Source organism: Vanessa tameamea, chromosome 19 (genome assembly GCF_037043105.1).
Source record: "Vanessa tameamea isolate UH-Manoa-2023 chromosome 19, ilVanTame1 primary haplotype, whole genome shotgun sequence".
Lineage (NCBI taxonomy): Eukaryota > Metazoa > Arthropoda > Insecta > Lepidoptera > Nymphalidae > Vanessa > Vanessa tameamea.
In genome coordinates, this window is record NC_087327.1 from 8820519 (window position 1) to 8840774 (window position 20256).

A 20256-nucleotide genomic window follows, 5' to 3' on the forward strand; every position below is an offset into this window, starting at 1 on the left:
CCTGATATTTGATGTTTTACATGTATAGTTGTATATACAAATGGGAGAAAAACAATCACATTTTAATTAAGTACTTAATTTTTAAAATAATTATAACAGGCGCTGCATAATGCTACATATTAATATAATAATAATACTGCTTTTGAATAAATTAGCTGAACTCGGTTCGGCGCAGTCATCTTGCTGTTCGACGCGGACGAAGTACGGCTGGTGCAGCTCCTGTCGCGTTTCCAAGTGTGCGTTTATTTTGGCGTCACCGTCGGCTGTCATTGTTCGTGTACGACTAAGCTTCCAAACACCAACTGTTGAATATTACGTTAACGATTAAAATATACACCATATATACACCATATATATATAAATATATAATGTTATTTTAATAATTGTTAATTTTCTATATCTCAACGCCGAAAAATAAAATCTGATATCAATGTTGACATAATGGTCGTAAGGTAAAATTAATACACCAAGTAGATAACAGCTTATCATTTTATAATCGTGTATCCAAAATATATAGGATTACGCCCGTGTTTGATGTCTACGTGATTTTAAAAGAAGATTTTAGAACACGGAAATACACTTCTGTTCGAAACTGTGGTGATTAAACTCTCAATTTTATGTTGCGAATTGAAATCATAATACGGTAGAGATAAATGAGTATTGGCTTTGTCATAAATAAGACTATTCGTCTTAGTTTGCCTATTACCTGACGAAGAATAAAATTGTGAGGAAATCTATCTTACATATAAAAACACAAATAGAGATTTGCTCAGAATTTCACCAATTAAAGCCGAATATGTTTGATATAAAAACAATTTCGAACTTACCAGCTCGTTCGTATGGTCCGACATTAATACAACTGTATGCCAATGAATAGGATATGTAATCCGTCGTCAAAACATATAGTTCCATCGATTTCATCGGTGTATCCTCGGCTGAAAGGAAATAGAGTACACTTAAATACTTATTATAACTTTATTTTTTTATAATTTACATTTTTTTTTAAACATATTTTAAATCAGGGAACACGGAAATAATGAGGTTATATTTGCACGTGTCGGTAACTAAAATTGTAATCGTTGTATTTAGATTAATAAGATTGTATTATTTTTTATAAAACATGATAACTTTTTTCATATCTACAAAACTTGCTAAATTATTTTTAATTTATGTAGCCGTTCTTATACTAAATATGCTGCTTTAATAAGTGTATACAACCACATAGACCGATTCTTTATCACAATCTTTTCATATTTGCAATTTAGAAAAACTATTGTAATAAATGCATACGATATTAAAAAAAAAAAACAATTACCATCTTCATCACGAGACGGCAAATTGACAATCAACTTAGCGCTGCCGTCGGTGGAGTTCACAGTAGCAGTTCCTTCGATCGTATCTAGGACTCCATCGATGACTTGCCAGTTGAGGACAGTGACAACGCCAGTGTTCTCATCGAGTGTGTATCGTGCGCCCACACATGTGCCGTTCTCGTACAGTTGAGGGTAGCGTTCGATTTGGTACCACGTGCCAGAGTACTGTTAATTATGTAATTTTATTTGGTTAGTGGTAAAAGTGAGTATTAACCAATTAACAGACGTATATTTTATTATCTCGCTAAAATATATTGTTCATAGGCTCAGAGTTTTTCGTGTTGAACTCAATCATGAGTAATTCAAATATACTTTACTTTTAATTAAATTACTTTCATTAATTAATTTACTAAGAAGTTTTATATATAATTATATTAAAGCATATATTTTTTAAAACCATGTAGAAGTATGCATCAATTAAAACCAAATAACATAGTTACACATTACTCAACTTGAGAAGTAAAAATATTACCTCAGCTGGTTTGAAGTCCTGCAGAACGGGTATTCCAAGGTCACATTGTCCAGGCAAGATGACTTGGATTCCATTCGGAGTAGGATAATGGAAGCAAGCTGTATCGGACTGATCAACTGGCTGGTAGAATTGGGCCTCGAGGGTTTCAGTAGCCTCGATAACAGAGTTCATAGCGTTTTGGGCATTTTCAGAGAGTGTCCGAGTTTTGCTGTGTTTCGCACTCCATACTGAAATTAATTAATTATTTTTAATGTTATATTCCTCCACTACGATGGAATTTTATCGATAATAATTAATGAAATTAAAAAAATAAATACCGCGTCTATATTGACTGTCCACGTTTTCACAAGAGTAAAGGAGCGAATATGTTTCGTAATCAGTTGCCAACACCCACATATCTGAAAATAATATAAAACTTTAGTTACTTTTATACACTGGACCAGATCAGCTCCTAATACGAGCTTAACGGGGAGCATCAATGACTTTATTCGTTCGATATGTTTGTTTTGAGTTCATCAGATGTTCTGCGTGTCTGGTCACCTTTCATTGGCGGGTACAAATCAGTGGTATGGTGTGGTGGAATATATTTAAAAATACCCATCGACATGATTTGTACGTAAGACAAACAAATGCTAGTAAAAAAAATCTATTTATATTCAAATCCTACTGTCAATTTTCTTTTGTCAGCACATTATCCTCGAACATGCCCAATGGACGTACTGCAAGAATGAGGTAGCCCCATCAGCCATATAATGTAATGAATTGCAAACATTTCCCTAGTAGAAAAGTCCTCGTTCAACAGTAGAACATTCGTAAGTTACTTACCTTTACGATAGACCCTATTTAAAAATAAAAAAATAACTTCATTACAAGGCTACTTAGAAAATTACTCACCAATAATTTCACCGTTGCTGTAACTTTTTCTTATTCTTCCATTAGTGCTTACTGTAACTGTGCTGGTATTGACTTGGGCATTTAAATCGAAAACATTGGTATCGATAATCTGGTATTCGTTTCCGATTTGTTCAAATCGTGAGCTGACGCAGGTTCCTCTGTTATTGTCAGTTGTGTAGCTTTCGATTTCATGCCACCAACCAAGGTACTGAAATTATAAAAGTTAATTTAAACACTGCAGGATGTCGTTAACAGAAAGGGAATTTTTCAAGTATTTAATTATAACGCTGTGAAGAATTTTAATTCAAAAAAACATTTACTACTTGATATTAAACTAATACTTTACTTAAAAGTGTTAGGCCATTGAAACAATAAGTTGCTACCATAAAACAAAGAAACACACTAATTCTCGTAAAAAATATATTTGCAGTCATTCTCGGGTTTATTGGATTATAAATTACCTTTTGAACGTCAAAGTTTTGTACACCTTGTATGTCACCACACTGTCCTCTGAACAATGGTGCTTCATTCTTGTTAACATCCGGGATGTAGAAGCAGGCTTCTTCAGACTGATCGGTAGCTACGTCGTATTCGTTCCTGAGACCTTGAGTGTTATCGATGATGTTGTTGATGATGGGTTCAGCTTGACTTGGCAGAGTTGTACTACGAGATAACTTCCAGCTGGTGACTGCAATAGAAATATTAAAGCCGTCACACATGGATCTTGTTATTAATTTGTCTTCATAATCTATCTACTAGTCGGCGATGGAAAACGTCGAAAAAAAAACCTCCTCGTATCGGATAATGTTCCATCATAAGTGTGAGCATTAACTGAGCTGCCACTAGTAGCATAAAATAAAACAGAAAAGTGTAATCTGTTACGTTGCGTCGGTATGCGTACTAAATGGTAAAGATATAAGAGTGGAATTAAGTAGATTTGATACTTTACCTTGTCGTCTACCAGTTGGTAAGTTACGGCAGCTGTACACGAGGGCGAAGCTGGTATAGTCAGTTTCGAGTACATAATAGTTGACTACGTTCGTCACTGAAAAAAACAATATTTTTTTATACAAATACAATTCAACGTTACTTTCCAAGTTCAAATTACGTTTATTTCATATAAAGTGAATCGAGAGTGTTTATAATATTTACATTATTAAATATTATAAAATTTTATTTTATTTAGGGAGTAATTTGGAACAATTTCGAGAACACAGTATAGTTATAGAGCTGTGGAAGACCAAGATCATAACTCACTGCTACACACGATCGTGAATAGACAGAAAATATGTGAAATTGACGATAACATAAGATACACTACAAATTAATATGACACGGATGGAGTTATGGGGACCAGCTGTGACAAAATAAATTAAATAGGTTTTTCATCTTATTGAATCGACTAACCTCCATTATCCAAGACGAATGTGACATCCAATAGTCCACTTCCGTCTGTAGATGCTACAACAGCTGTAGCAGTTTGTACATCAAGTTTACGATTAATGACTTGAGTATTGAAGACGTTTACGGTTGCTCCAGTGCCGGTGCTATATCGTGCGCGCGCGCATTCCCCACTTTGGAAGGGTTGAGGGTAGCTGGTTATTTCGTACCATTTGCCGAGATACTGTTAAATGAATATTATATAGATGATTAAAATATGATGATTATACGTTTTTTGTGTGTTTTTTTTAATCAATAATTGTGAAAACTACAGAATTGATCTCCAATAGATTTTATATTTATAAATGCAAATATATTTTTTTCGATCGTAAACCACTCTCTGATGCATCACATGCTACCACTTTTTAATTAGTCACATGTGAAGGAGACGGCAATCGGCCCTAAGGCTGACTTAGTAATCCTTACCGCCACCACTAAAATTTGATTTTGATGTATGTACCTATGTATGATTTTGATGTATATATACGTTGACCATCAAACTGCATCTTTCCGTATGTAGCAGTTCAATAATGAAACCGATTCAGAAATTTTATCATTTCGTTTCTTTAGTGAAAAATGCTTTAATAATATTTTTTGGAATATTTTAAAAATAGAACAATGTGTATTTTTATATATTTTTTTTAATATCTTAAATCAATTATTTCTATTTGATTGCAGATATATTATTGTGTTCTAGTGTATTTTATTGAACTATATTCCAATTTCATCAATTTTAATGTTATTATTTATATTTTATATTGATCACATTAAATGCTTAAATTGCTTAGTGGGGCTATTAAACCAACTTCTAATTTTGTGATTTAAATTTTATGTGTCTGTTAATTAACGTCTTTTTCAGGGCCGGACCCTGAGTTTAGGGGGCCCTGGGCTAACACTACCTAGGGGCCCACCTAAGACATATCTGAACGTATACTTGAAATAAATTAATTGAATGGGTTTCATTAATTACAGGACTCGCAGGGCTTCAAACTATACGATCTGTTTAGTTTAATAAAGTTATGGATTCTTCCGCATCATCGTCTAACTTTGACTTGACTTAGCTGGGGCCCCCTTGAATCCACGGGGCCCTGGACTGAAGCCCAAAAAGCCATATGGTAGATCCGGCCCTGGTTTCTTTAAAATATGAGTATTTTACCGGTCAGTGCATAATTCTCTTGTGAACTAAACTGCACGGTTTGTTTTCCAGCTAAATACAAAAACATATGATTTAAAAATAATAAACTTACAGCTGTAACATTGAAGTTGGCTTTGGCTCTGATTGTTTGGTCACATGGTCCCAGCAATTCGATATTTGCCGGCTGTTCAGTGAACACAGGGTAGTAGAAACAACCCGAGAGCTCCTGGTCGGTTTCATCGTAGTAATTTTCGAAAAGTTCACGTGTTGTTGACACTATTTGGTTTATTCTGTTGTTAGCATTTGTTGAGAGTCCGCTCTGAGCTCTGCTGAGCTTCCAACTGTAGACTGTAACGAAAAGGGTATATATCATTAAAGGCATTAAAGGTACTTCAGAAGGGCAAATATTGCAATTGTTTTTGTAGGAAGCCTGGATCACCTTTATCACTGTGTAAATTGTCAACCTTTACGTAAGTGATGTTTCTAATGTAAATTGACACTGATCCACTCACCCTTAAAAAACGCAGTTAACGAAATAGCACTAAGGTATATAAAAAGAGGTATTTCGACAGTGACATGGCATTTAAGTGCTTCTATTAGTGTAATACTATGTCCTGTTGATTTTTAAACAACTTTTGTTTTAACAAATATTTGACCAAATACAATGCCAATATCTTACCTTGTTTATTTGTATTGTTGATGTTTCTACAACCGTATAATAAAGCATAATCAGTGTAGTCTACGTCCAATACGTATAGCGTCGTTTCGAAGGTATCTGAAAAAGAAAATTGGTTAAATCTCTTGATTTTCATTACCCTCTTTTTCATTTAACTGGATTTTAGCATAATTGTAGGGCTTGTTATATGGTTAACTAGAGATGTTCTAAACGAGGGAATTCAATAATTCCAAGACTGAACATTATCTGAAAAAAATTGTCACAAACCTCCTTCATCGTTTGTAAGATTCACAGTAAGAACTCCTCGTCCGTCATTCGATAGTGTTACGGGTCCGGAGTAAATGCTTTCTCGCTCATTATTTACAATTCTTTGAGTTAAACGGAATTCCTGGTTGATTGTATTGAATTCGTTGCTGACGCATTCACCTTCCTGTAGTTCTGAGGGATACCTAGATATTTCGTACCAAGGTCCTGAGAACTGGAGAAATATTAAAGTTTTATTTGCTGGAGAAGTAAGAGAGTATAAATATAGTAACCAAGAAACAGCTTGCAAATAACCTACTGCAGGATTAAGACCGTCTCATTTTTAGAGAAGAAGAAGAAGAAGGAGCTTATTCCACCTTGCTGTTTAAATGCGGGTTGTTTTGTATGGATATAGCAGATTTTCAATTGTTATGGCGGTTTTCTTAGACGCACCGAGCACAAATTAGGTTCATGAAAATTTTGTGATGATGGCACAGAGACGATACACGTTGTCTTCGATAAAGATAAAAAAGGTTTGCAAATATGAATTTGTATATTATAGGGTAGAATAATAAGTAATTATTTTGTAGATATCGCTTATTACCTATATAAAGTATGTTTTTGCAATAATCAAAATGGATAGGTCCATAAATTTAAAATTTTGATCAATAATGTTAGTTATTGCGCTTAAGTTGTACGTCGATATATATTTCAGTGTTTTAGTTTTAACAGATATGTAGTAAACAACTATGGCATAATAAATGATTTTCATGATCGGTGTCCCACTCATCGTTTTCAGATACGGTGCCAATGGCTGTGGGCCATGGTGACTATTTATCGTTACAGTCATGATTATAAAATAAACTTACTGCGTTAGAATTGAAGGTAGTTACGATATTCAAATTGCTGAAATCACACTGTCCGTCCTGAACCACCGGACCACCGTTATTGTCAGGATAGTAGAAACAATTTTCGTCCGTGTGACCTCTCGTGAGGTAATAATCTTGTCTGAGAACCGGTATTGTGTTGATGACATTGTTGATTGCGGTATTCGACGCCGGAGTTAGGGATTTTGATCTACTTAATTTCCAGCTGCCCACTAAAAATATACGAGTAACGTTTAGGAAATGTTTGAGAACTTTTTATTTTGACACGTTGGTTTCTTTAAATTCACAGTTGCACAATTTTTTCTATGATTAATTTATGTACTACGGACTAGATTTCGCGATCTGAACATTCACGCTGTTCAACTGAACTGAGCTGCAGTCCGTACACCTGACTTTAGATTGGCTCCGCCATTCATTCGGTGTGGGCGCGTACAGAATGGTGCTAATAATTCGAATATCCTAATAAAAGTAGACTTAAAAATAATAAAGTATTCAAGTAAGAAAAATTACTTGTTATTCAAGTGATAATATAAAACAATTTAGCGCTGTATGTTTTAATAGCTTGATTAGATGGCACTCAGAAGATTTAGCGCTGCAGCGAGCTTTAGTTCCAACTCTTGCCAGTATTAGAACTAATTAGTTCTCTAACATAGAATATATGTAATGGTTAATAAAAAAAATTGATAGTTCATCGAGTCTTACCTCTACGATACTCCTCATTAATGTTGACGCAAGAGTATACAAAAGCATAGTTAGTGTAGTCGGTAGCTAAAACCCAGTATGGTGAATTTGTTGTAACTGTAAATACAATTAAAATACTTTTTCAATGATTTAATAATTATTGGAATCCTCGAAAACAAAGTAATTTACAATTAATGAGGTAATTATAATTTTTACATTTAATTTTCTCTTCTATCCGTTTTTCAATCCAATTAACAGGCGTTATATGAGGATGCTTTAAACAATATATTAATATCTAACAATTAAAAGACTTACGATCGGTGCCAGCGATGGGGAAAGAGACAATTAATTTGGCCGAATTATCAGTTGTAGCGGGTACTGCAAATCCTTCGATCGTGTCGAGTTGCTGTCCAACGACCTGTGTGTTGAAGACCTCGACCCCGGTTGAATTCAACGTGTATGTGGCTGTCGGACATGTGCCATCTTGGAACCGGACAGGGTAGCTCTCTATGTCATACCACGTGTTCATATACTAGAAGAAAAATATTATTATATTAATATTATGTAGAAAGAGATAGATAAACGTTGACTTTGTCGTATCTTTATCAGTTCGATGCTAGAAATTGCGTTTTAGATTTTAATGAAATTACTTACCGAAGCGGCGTTAAAGTTGGTGACAACTGGAATGTTTTCATCACACTGTCCTCTGAAAACCACCGGGTTTCCATCGGGCGTGGGGAAGTAGAAACAGCCAGTATCAGAATGATCGATCCTATTGTAATAGCGTTCATTCAATACGTCGATTGTGCTCATCACTTGGTTGATCCGTTGTGTGGCGGTGGCCGATAACTCTCTTGTGCGACTTAGTTTCCAACTCCAGACTAAAAATAAAGAGTTTACATTTATTAATTCATTAATTAAGGTATGTAATATGACTCGATCATATCTTTTAGTTGGTAATTAGGTTATTTTTATTTTTTTGTTTGTATGTTTTATTTCCACGAAGACAAAGAAATTTTTTCGTCATTATAAACCGATTTAGAACCAAGAGATATGAAAATATCTTATATCTAAATTTTCTTATATATTTAATAAAATATTGTATTTAGCTAATAATTCACTGAGTAAACTATTAGGTAAGACTAAGTTAACCCTTTGTTTTAAGAATTTTGTTTTAATCATTATATTGTTTCTATATAATATTAGCTAAAACTAAATCAAAGAAATATAAAGAAAATTGATTAACCTTTATACTTTTTTTTTTTTTAATATTTTTTTGGTAATTTTAGTGGAACAGTTTAATTAATGTTCGAAAGTTTTTTTAGGTAACATTTTACTGATATTAACAATAATGTTGAGACTTAAAAAATTTGTATTACCTCTACGTTGCTGTGGATTGATGTTGCGGCAGCTGTAGACCAAAGCGAATGAGGTGTAGTCAGTGTCGAGGATCCAATAATCAGACGATTGCGTAGCTGAAATAATAATTAAAATTAACTTATAAATAAAAAATTATTCATGGCAATATTTTCGGATAAGAAAATCCTAAGAATTACATATTTTAATTCAGATAACTTTTGAACTGAATAAAATTGAAGCATCTTACACGTCTTGTCTATCTGACTTAAAAAAAAGCGATTATCAGTTAATATAATCCTTCTTTTTATGTTTAAATATAATTTTACACAATTATTATTTTAGTTTGGCCGAATAAAATAAAAAATATGTGTATAATTACTTAACATCTTATACATATATTAAAAGCGTAAGCCGATTTTAGTCCCAGTGATTATGGGACGATAGCTGCACATAAAGAACCGGTTATGGTCTAATTTTGAAGAGCTCCAGCCGTTTATGTGCAGAAAATTAAAGAGGATACTTGATTGCTTAAAACTTAGAAAATTAAAATTTAACTAGAATCTAACTATTTAGAAAGCTTAAATTTAACTTACTAAATTGTTACGATTTAACAAATAATTAATTTTATAGAGTGGAAATAAGTTACTGGCCGGTTAGAGAGCGGTACTACGGTTGTATAAGAAAATATATGAAAAAAATTAAACAAAATTAAAGTAAATTGTTATCGACAAGCTCCAATTCTAATTGAACTAATGTATACTATTTGACATTAAAAATTTCATTTAGAAAAGGCTTCACAATTTTGGCGCGAAATGTAGTCGAGTGGCTTAAAATCTTTTGAATAAACGCGAAGTTGTGCCCATTAGTTTTAAGATAATACGCGATATATTTTCTTGACAACAATTAAATTTCTTGGACATTTCCATACGAATATGTAAATGGTTATATTTTATTGACAATAACAATACTGTTAAAATTGTTGCTCATAAACTTGAATCAATTTTTACACAGCGTATAGTATTTGATAAAGCTATGTATAATATTGCATTTTACCATTTGTTAATTCACTTGCTAGTAGAATGGAAGGGCAGAAATTGCCTGATATGTCATGTAACGCTTGGTGGCAGAATATCTGATGAGTGGGTGGTACCTACCCAGACGGGGTTGCACAAAGCCCTACCACCAAGTAAGTGTATCGGTGTAAATTATAGTTATTAATTAATTAACTTCACGATAGCAGTTCACAATTGCATTGGAGCAGCGAGGTGAAAACTCCAAACCTCAAGAAAAGGAGGCCTTAACGTAATTATGGGTCACTGTGTATAAAGTACCCATACACCATACACCTACCCATACACTAATACATAGAGTTGTAAAGGTATATTAAAAAAAATGTACTTACTGGTAGGGAAATTAACCAGCAATTTTGCACTGCCGTCTGTTGTAGCCAAAGTCGCGTTACCGGTGATAGTGTCAAGTGCCTGATTAATAACTTGTGTGTTATAGACGTCTACTGTGCCAGCGGGGGTGAGGGTGTAGGTGGCGTCAATACAGGAACCTTGGACGCTTTGGAAGTCCGATGTGTAAGTTTCAATCATACGCCAAAGGCCAGTGTACTATAAATTGTAGAATTAATTTATGAAATGAATTCGAATGTATATTTAAATATATAAAAATATTATGTCCAACTAACCGCATCCGGTCTGAAGTTTTGGACAACAGGAATATTTGGATCACACTGTCCATTAAACAATACGGGTTCGCCAGGCCTCACATCCGGTAAAAAGAAGCACGCTCTATCTGATTGGTCGATGCTTTCATAGTACCTCTCATCGAGAACATCGATTTGGGCTATTTTGTCATCGATTGCGGTATTTCCAGCAGCCGATAAGGTTTTTGATTTACTTAATTTCCAACTGTAAACTGAAATGATTTTTTAGTTATTATTGTCATCTACTTAAAGTTTTTTTATTTGAAAAATATAGGTGTCTATTAATAAATTTACCTGCTCTGGAGTTAGACTCGACGTTGTTGACACAGCTATAAGCCAGTGCGTAGTCAGTATAATCAGTGTCCAAAATCCAGAATGGTATTACGATATCTGAAAGAGTAATGGATAGAAATTATTTACTTAAGAAATAAACTTTTATCATTTGGTGATAGATATTAAATTAATTAGTTCTGCAGTTTTATAAGAGGAATCAATGATTTTATTTTATTTTCAATTAATACAATTGGAACTATCAAAACAATTTGTCTTGCCACCATAGCCTAAGTAACCAGTACAGCTCTGTTATCTTATCCCCATTAATAAAATCAAAAAGATTTAAAGAAAAAGTAAAATATATGTAACAAGACAATTATATAAAGGCCTCACTAGATCCGCCAGATGTAAGGGTGATAGTCAATCGTCCGCTCGAGTCTTGAGCTGAGGCGAAGGTCACTCTGCTGTTGGTGACTCCAAAGATTTGGTCTATGACATTGGAAGACACAAGATTCAAGCTGTTTGAAGAGTCCAGGGAATAGACGTGATTGATACATTGTCCACTTTGTTGCTCCTTTGGATACGCCGATATTTCATACCAAGCGCCTTGGAACTGAAAAGGTAATGTTAAATAAAATATTAAATATCATAATACAGTAATTAATAACGTCGCTAAAATATGAAAAATAATATTATCAAATGCATTAGTGAAAGCAACAGTGCAAATCAAATTAAAACATCATTTAGATTATATTTACAGGCTAAAAGTAAAGACAAAACAATTACATACTTATCAAAATCAATAACTCGTTGTGTATTTAAACTATATACTATCAATTTAGGTGGTTATCCGAGCTGAGATGGTCCAGTGGTTAGAACGCGTGCATCTTAACCGATGATTTCGGGTTCAAACCCAGGCAAGCACCACTGAATTTTCATGTGCTTAATTTGTGTTTATAAATCATCTCGTGCGCGGCGGTGAAGGAAAGCATCGTGAGGAAACCTGCATGTGTCTAATTTCAACTAAATTCTGCCACATGTGTATTCCACCAACCCGCATTGGAGCAGCGTGGTGGAATATGCTACAAAATCTTCTCCTCAAAGGGAGAGGAGGCCTTAGCCCAGCAGTGGGAAATTTACAGGCTGTTGATGTTGATGATGATGATAGGTAGTTATCTAAAGTAACTTTCTATCTTACCATAAATTTGGCAAATAATTGAAATAATTGGTAGAAATTTGATGTAACTTACTGCAGTCATGTTAAAGTTGGGTATAGCTTGTATATTTTGGTCACATTGTCCAGGGAATACTACTGGTTTCCCTGGTTGAGGTTCTGGATAGTAGAAACAGCCCTGATCAGTTTGATCGTTGGGATTATAGTATCTCTCGTCCAGAACTGGTATGGTATTTGTTACTGCATTGATTGCTGTTGCTGCGGCCGCCGTTAATTGTTTTGTCCTGCTTAGCTTCCAGGACCAAACTGGAAGAATTAATAATAAATTGTAACCATTCTTGAATTCCAAAAATAAACCATAAAATATATTTCCAAATACAAAGGAATATGTACTGAATTCGTTTAGAATTTGATCATGCGTTTTAATTTAGCTTTATAAAACTTGAATGTAGATACAATCAAAATCAAAATATACTTTTTTTCAAGTAGGCTTTTACAAGCGCTTTTGAATCGTCATTTAACAAACTGTATTAAGTGAAGCTACCACCGGTTCGGAATGCAGATTCTACCGAGAAGAACCGGCAAGAAACTCAGTAATCTTTTTCAACATTTAAAAATATGATATTAAGGATACATTACCCATTCGATAATCTTCATCAATGTTGACACAAGTGTATACGAGTGAGTAACTGAGATAGTCGGTGGCGAGGACCCAGTATGGTGTTTCTGTTGTAACTATAAAAGATAGATACGTCACAATTACATTAGAAAAATACACGAAACGTTATTTTATCTTTGTTAGTCTTAATAAAAGACAAAGCAGAATATTTAATTTTTAAACATATGAAGAGCAGCTAAAATAATTTAATCTGCAATTGTATTATAAGTACGAAAGAGACACTGTCCTGTAACTGTAAAGTTACGCAATTGAATATAAAAAATATAGGTAATAAGGATAGTACACAAACTTACAATTGGTTCCGGCTATAGGGAAGCTGACAATTAGTTTGCCAATGTTTGGTGCGGTTGCGAAGACTGCAACTCCAGTCATAGTGTCAAGGGACTGGTTGACGACTTGGGTGTTGAAAACGTCAACCACTCCATCACCAAGGGAGTAATACGCATTGTTACATGAGCCGCCTTGGAATTGACTTGGATAGGATTGGATGTTATGCCACAAGCCCAAGTACTGAAAAATTAAAATGAAAAAAAGTGGTTAGCCCAAAAAAATGCAGTTTTTTTATTTACCTATATTTTGTTACTTAGTGGTAAGTGGTCACCATCGGTCATATACATTTTAAGAACCATTTACCATCCCATCCAAAGATCACACATTAGAACGCGTGCATCCCGTTGGTTCTAGGCAAACACCACTGAATTTTGATGTGTTTAATTTTCATTTACCTCGTGCTCAGGGAAGTAAAACATCGTAAGATGAGATGCAGGTTTCCTGCATGTGTCTCATTTCGATGACATTTTGACACTGACACCAAGTAATAATCATGTATTAAATTATGAACAAAATAAAATGTTGCAACTTACTGAAGCAGCATTGAAATTGGTAACAACTGGAATATTATCGTCACACTGTCCCCGGAAGACAGGTGTACTAAGACCAGGAGTAGGATAGTAGAAGCAAGCGGCGTCGGACTGGTCCACACGCGCGTAGTAACGACTGTTCAGGACATTGATTCTGTTGACGACTTGGTTAATCCTCTCCACTGCGTTAGCTGTTAGTTGGGATGTTCGACTGAGTTTCCAGCTTGTTACTGAAAAATACCAACAATCAAGTTAAAAACTGAATGCAGTCGTATTAGCCAATTATTTAAGGATCTAAAACACCCTGAAATATTTGCTTTCGTACAAAAACTGACCATAATGCTCTAATTGTTTATAACCTAAAGGACTCAAAGTCTCATGATTTCAAGGAATTTATGACCAATTTAAGTCTTCAATCCGTAGTGGAAAAAGCGTGAGCGAATTAATTCTAGTGAACAGATCTTTGTATATGAGTTTAACATTTAAGATTATGTTCAATATTAACTTTGTTTTAGGGACTAGGTACGACGCAGATAACGTCGACACTTTTGATACCAAGAAACTCCAAACTCATTATCAGACATATTTTACACGAAAGACGGTTAAGTCAAGTGACGGTTCCAAAGCATTCATAAAGGCCTAATCGAATAGGATATGTTGTGATTTAAAAATATTTTGTGTTTTACCTCTGCGTCTGTTGTTGTCTATGTTTCTGCAGCTGTAAACTAGTGCGAAGGAGTCGTAATCCGTATCTAAAACCCAGTAGGGAGCTGGAGTTGCCGCTAAAACGAAGAATTAAATTATTGCATAAAATATAAAAATATAAAATCTGGTTAAAACAATCGGTCGTTTTAATGAGAGTCATTGAATAATAATTATAATATTGTACGTTTTTAACTTGTCAGTCGATCGGAACGAAGTCATCATTAACTGTTACTTAGATTTTGTTATGTGGATGGAAATTTATTTATCTATTACATAGAATGTAGATATCAAACAAAAAATAACATAAAGGTTTGATTTTAGTTTAACGATAAATGAAATGTTTTCATAATTACCGAGTAACGCAAATGTTACTTTGCGTACATTTCAGTACAATAATGAAAAAAAATTAGATACTCTATTTTAGAACTTATCCCAGACAGCATTATTTTACAGCGACAACAGGAGTTGGAGTTGTAACAATAAAATGATTATTGCAATCTATATTATATAATATACAAGCTATATAAATAAATATAAAACTTACTTCCAGGGAAATATACCAATAGCTTAGCGCTACCATCATTTGAAGCTACAACAGCAGTGCCGTTGATAGTATCGAGCTGTTGGTTCCTAACTTGCGTGTTGTAGACGTCCACGGTGGAGCCATCTGCACTGAGACTGTACGTGGCGTCGTTACATTCACCCACTTGAGATGGTTCTGGATAGCTTTCGATTAGACGCCATCTTCCTAGGTACTAGAATTTACAAAAATATTACAAATGAGTCTCGCAATTTGTCAAGTGCGCGGCATTCAATAAATTTAAAATATACGCATAGTTTAGATTCAATAAAAGATGAAGGTTTTCTAATAGCTATCTGATTACTCACTCTAGAAGCGTTAAACGCTTGTACTACACTGATGTTCTCGTCACATTGACCTTCAAACTCTACTGGCTGATTGGGTACTGCATCAGGAAGATAGAAGCAAGCTTCATCTGATTGGTCAATTCTTTCATAGTATCTATTGTCCAGCACGACTACATTTTCAATAACACTGTTGATTGCGTTATTAGCTGCAGCAGTTAGCTGTTTAGTTCTGCTGAGTTTCCAGCTGTACACTGTAATAAAATGTTTACAATGTTATTAAAAAAGTCATCATAATCATTAATTTAAGTAAGTTTAATTTGGCTTACCTCCAGTGAAATCGTCGTTTCGATTAACACAGCTGTACGCCAAGGCATAGCTGACGTAATCCGTACTGAGGATCCAGAATGGTATAGTAATGACTGAAAAAATAATAATATTATAAGTTAGTCTAATTATCCAATCTTGTACAGATCTTGTGAATATCGCTTAAGGTGAGCATATCGAGTAAGGTAAGCATTACCTGATCCACCAGATGTTAGTGTGATAGTCAATCTTCCGCTGGAGTCTAGAGCTGATGTGAACGTCACTCTACTGTTGGTAACGCCAAGAATTTGGTTCAAGATGCTAGATGAGACCAGATCCATGATATTGTTAGAGGGCGAGGAGTACTGGTGGTTGATGCATTGTCCAGTTTGCTGATCCTTTGGATACGCTTCAATTTCGTACCAATTGCCTTGGAACTAAAATGATTTGATAATTAATTTCTGCTGGAAAACTGTAATAATAATAACGATTTAATATTATAGGAAAACTCACCGCCGTCATATTAAAGTTAGCTATAGCTGGTATAGTTAAATCGCACTGGCCAGGGAATACGACTGGCACGTCCGGCTGAGGTTCCGGATAGTAGAAGCAACCTTCTCTGCTTTGGTCTTTCGATTCATAATAACGGTTGTCGAGCACTGGGATGGTGTTGACGACATTATTGATAGCAGTCACTGCATTTGGTGCCAAAGTCTTTGTTCTACTTAGCTTCCAAGACCAAACTGAAACGGAGATAAATGTAAGGCTTGAAGTATTCAGATTTAACTAATTCATATTCATGTATTAGGGGGCTGTGCGTTCTGAATATAATCTGGTGTTGAAGTAAGTGGTACTTAGACAGAAAAAAATGTACGAATATTTTATATTTTTTTTAGGATATTCTCCTAATATCATGGTAACATTTTGCCACCGTAATGTTAACCATTATGTTAAAATTTTAGGGTAAAAAAATATGTAAGAATAGCTACATAATAGTTGGATGTAAAATTTTGGCAATATATTTTAATTACTATACTTATTTATACATACCTTGTCGTTGTTCGGAGTTAATATTGACACACGTGTACACGAGGGAGTACGACTGATAGTCCGTAGCGAGTACCCAATAGGGTGTTTCGGTGGTTTCTATAAAAAAACGACATAAGTAAGTTATAGTTTAGATTTTGTCAATGCGATCATAGCCAACAATTTCAGTACTTGTTGTTTTTTAAAAAAAGTATCCTTTAGATCAAAGTATAGTTTTGTTAAAGAGGTTCTCTGAAGAAAATCAAACTATATTTCTTAATGTTAATATGTGAAATATCCATGAATACTCTTGATAGTTGCTCTAGATAGTTGCTTAATAAAAATATCAAGATTGTATAAATCATGAAGGATCTTTATAAATAATTGAATAATATTATTTTCACGACTTACGAGTGGTACCAGCAATGGGGAAGCTAACTATAAGTTTCGCGGTTCCATCGGTTGTCGCCAGTCTGGCAACTCCGCGCATAGTGTCCAACCTTTGGTTTATGACCTGAGTGTTGAACACGTCCACCGTACCATCAACTAGTGTGTACAGGGCGTTGTTGCACGTGCCCTCTTGGAACTGGGTTGGATAAGAAGCGGTGTCATGCCACAAGCCGCTATACTGGAAATTATAAAAGAGAATTTAACAATCGAATGACGAAAGCATCAATATATTTCCGTCTTCAGTATCGAAGAAATGAGCGATATTTTAGAGGCTGTATTGTGTACACTAAGGGAATAGTGATTGAACTTGTTTCATGTGCTGTCGTATGTTTTGTTTATGTTTTGTTTATGTCTTACATTGTCATGTAAGGAATGATCAATACATACGGCTCGCTAACAAACTGAATATATGGGCGAGATAATTGTTTTGGATAATGTTTTTTTTTTGTAAGAATAGTAGCTATGCTCCGTTATAAGGAATTACTAATCTGCCTTTTTATTAACTTTTCCAGTTACCCTTAAAGCTTGTTTTAGGAGTAGGGACGACAATTGCCCAATGGGATCGATCCTGCGACGTTTTTACATCGCTAGGCGTCCCTTAAGCCCTTGTGCTATTGACGCTTCGAAACATACCGAAATATATCACCAATAAATTACCAAAATATAGGTCAACTTATGACGATTATGTGACGAGTAATTTGAAAACTTACTGCCACAGCATTGAAGTTAGTAACCACCGGAATAGTTTCGTCACACTGTCCCCGGAAGATGACAGGTCCAACACTAGGAGAGGGATAGTAGAAGCAAGCGGCGTCGGACTGGTCCACACGCGCGTAGTAACGACTGTTCAGGACATTGATTCTGTTGACGACTTGGTTAATCCTCTCCACTGCGTTAGCTGTTAGTTGGGATGTTCGACTGAGTTTCCAGCTTGTTACTGAAAAATACCAACAATCAAGTTAAAAACTGAATGCAGTCGTATTAGCCAATTATTTAAGGACCTAAAACACCCTGAAATATTTGCTTTCGTATAAAAACTGACCATAATGCTCTAATTGTTTATAACCTAAAGGACTCAAAGTCTCACGATTTCAAGGAATTGATGACCAATTTAAGTCTTCAATCTGTAGTGGAAAAAGCATGAGCGATTTAATTCTAGTGAAAAGATCTTTGTATATGAGTTTAACATTTAAGATTATGTTCAATATTAACTTTGTTTTAGGGACTAGGTACGACGCAGATAACGTCGACACTTTTGATACCAAGAAACTTCAAACTCATTATCAGACATATTTTACACGAAAGACGGTTAAGTCAAGTGACGGTTCCAAGGCATTTATAAAGGCCTAATCGAATAGGATATGTTGTGATTTAAACATATTTTGTGTTTTACCTCTGCGTCTGTTGTTGTCTAAGTTTCTGCAGCTGTAAACTAGTGCGAAGGAGTCGTAATCCGTATCTAAAACCCAGTAGGGAGCTGGAGTTGCCGCTAAAACAAAGTATTAAATTATTGCATAAAAATATAAAAGCTGATTAAAACAATCGGTCGTTTTAATGAGAGTCATTCAATAATAATTATAATATTGTACGTTTTTAACTTGTCAGTCGATCGGAACGAAGTCATCATTAACTGTTACTTAGATTTTGTTATGTGGATGGAAATTTATTTATCTATTACATAGAATGTAGATATCAAACAAAAAATAACATAAAGGTTTGATTTTAGTTTAACAATAAATGAAATGTTTTCATAATTACCGAGTAACGCAAATGTTACTTTGCGTACATTTCAGTACAATAATGAAATAAAACTAGATACTCTATTTTTGAACTTATCCCAGATAGCATTATTTTACAGCGACAACAGGAGTTGGAGTTGTAACAATAAAATGATTATTGCAATCTATATTATATAATATACAAGCTATATAAATAAATATAAAACTTACTTCCAGGGAAATATACCAATAGCTTAGCGCTACCATCATTTGAAGCTACAACAGCAGTGCCGTTGATAGTATCGAGCTGTTGGTTCCTAACTTGCGTGTTGTAGACGTCCACGGTGGAGCCATCTGCACTGAGACTGTACGTGGCGTCGTTACATTCACCCACTTGAGATGGTTCTGGATAGCTTTCGATTAGACGCCATCTTCCTAGGTACTAGAATTTACGAAAATATTACAAATGAGTCTCACAATTTGTCAAGTGCGCGGCATTCAATAAATTTAAAATATACGCATAGTTTAGATTCAATAAAAGATGAAGGTTTTCTAATAGCTATCTGATTACTCACTCTAGAAGCGTTAAACGCTTGTACTACACTAATGTTCTCGTCACATTGACCTTCAAACTCTACTGGCTGATTGGGTACTGCATCAGGAAGATAGAAGCAAGCTTCATCTGATTGGTCAATTCTTTCATAGTATCTATTGTCCAGCACGACTACATTATCGATAGCACTGTTGATTGCGTTATTAGCTGCAGCAGTTAGCTGTTTAGTTCTGCTGAGTTTCCAGCTGTACACTGTAATAATATGTTTACAATGTTATTTCAAATAATCATCATAATCATTAATTTAAGTAAGTTTAATTTGGCTTACCTCCAGTGAAATCGTCGTTTCGATTAACACAGCTGTACGCCAAGGCATAGCTGACGTAATCCGTACTGAGGATCCAGAATGGTATAGTAATGACTGAAAAAATAATAATATTATAAGTTAGTCTAATTATGCAATCTTGTACAGATCTTGTAAATATCGCTTAAGGTGAGCATATCGAGTAAGGTAAGCATTACCTGATCCACCAGATGTTAGTGTGATAGTCAATCTTCCGCTGGAGTCTTGAGCTGATGTGAACGTCACTCTACTATTGGTAACGCCAAGAATTTGGTTCAAGATGCTAGATGAGACCAGATCCATGATATTGTTAGAGGGCGAGGAGTACTGGTGGTTGATGCATTGTCCAGTTTGCTGATCCTTTGGATACGCTTCAATTTCGTACCAATTGCCTTGGAACTAAAATGATTTGATAATTAATTTCTGCTGGAAAA

At 34.7% G+C, this 20256-nt stretch overlaps 1 protein-coding gene across 1 annotated transcript in view; it reads right to left on the reverse strand.

Moving 5' to 3' along the window:
• The window catches only part of LOC113399468 (uncharacterized), a 44030-nt gene continuing 23774 nt past the window's right edge, over positions 1-20256 (reverse strand). Inside the window, exons 20-58 of the mRNA XM_064217955.1 lie at positions 20002-20221; positions 19808-19900; positions 19502-19731; positions 19158-19368; positions 18602-18697; positions 17919-18145; positions 17170-17386; positions 16783-16878; positions 16246-16475; positions 15950-16169; positions 15756-15848; positions 15451-15680; positions 15107-15317; positions 14544-14639; positions 13861-14087; positions 13291-13507; positions 12958-13053; positions 12395-12624; positions 11538-11757; positions 11166-11261; positions 10854-11083; positions 10563-10776; positions 9181-9276; positions 8456-8682; positions 8117-8333; positions 7823-7918; positions 7103-7332; positions 6258-6468; positions 5994-6089; positions 5427-5662; positions 4147-4363; positions 3689-3784; positions 3201-3427; positions 2740-2947; positions 2163-2243; positions 1846-2072; positions 1316-1538; positions 828-935; positions 1-302 (exon numbers count right to left, since the gene is read on the reverse strand). Of these exons, the coding sequence (XP_064074025.1) occupies positions 91-302; positions 828-935; positions 1316-1538; positions 1846-2072; positions 2163-2243; positions 2740-2947; positions 3201-3427; positions 3689-3784; positions 4147-4363; positions 5427-5662; positions 5994-6089; positions 6258-6468; positions 7103-7332; positions 7823-7918; positions 8117-8333; positions 8456-8682; positions 9181-9276; positions 10563-10776; positions 10854-11083; positions 11166-11261; positions 11538-11757; positions 12395-12624; positions 12958-13053; positions 13291-13507; positions 13861-14087; positions 14544-14639; positions 15107-15317; positions 15451-15680; positions 15756-15848; positions 15950-16169; positions 16246-16475; positions 16783-16878; positions 17170-17386; positions 17919-18145; positions 18602-18697; positions 19158-19368; positions 19502-19731; positions 19808-19900; positions 20002-20221 (7008 nt within the window). The 3' untranslated portion in view covers positions 1-90. The remainder of the gene's footprint in view (positions 303-827; positions 936-1315; positions 1539-1845; positions 2073-2162; positions 2244-2739; positions 2948-3200; positions 3428-3688; positions 3785-4146; positions 4364-5426; positions 5663-5993; positions 6090-6257; positions 6469-7102; positions 7333-7822; positions 7919-8116; positions 8334-8455; positions 8683-9180; positions 9277-10562; positions 10777-10853; positions 11084-11165; positions 11262-11537; positions 11758-12394; positions 12625-12957; positions 13054-13290; positions 13508-13860; positions 14088-14543; positions 14640-15106; positions 15318-15450; positions 15681-15755; positions 15849-15949; positions 16170-16245; positions 16476-16782; positions 16879-17169; positions 17387-17918; positions 18146-18601; positions 18698-19157; positions 19369-19501; positions 19732-19807; positions 19901-20001; positions 20222-20256) is intronic.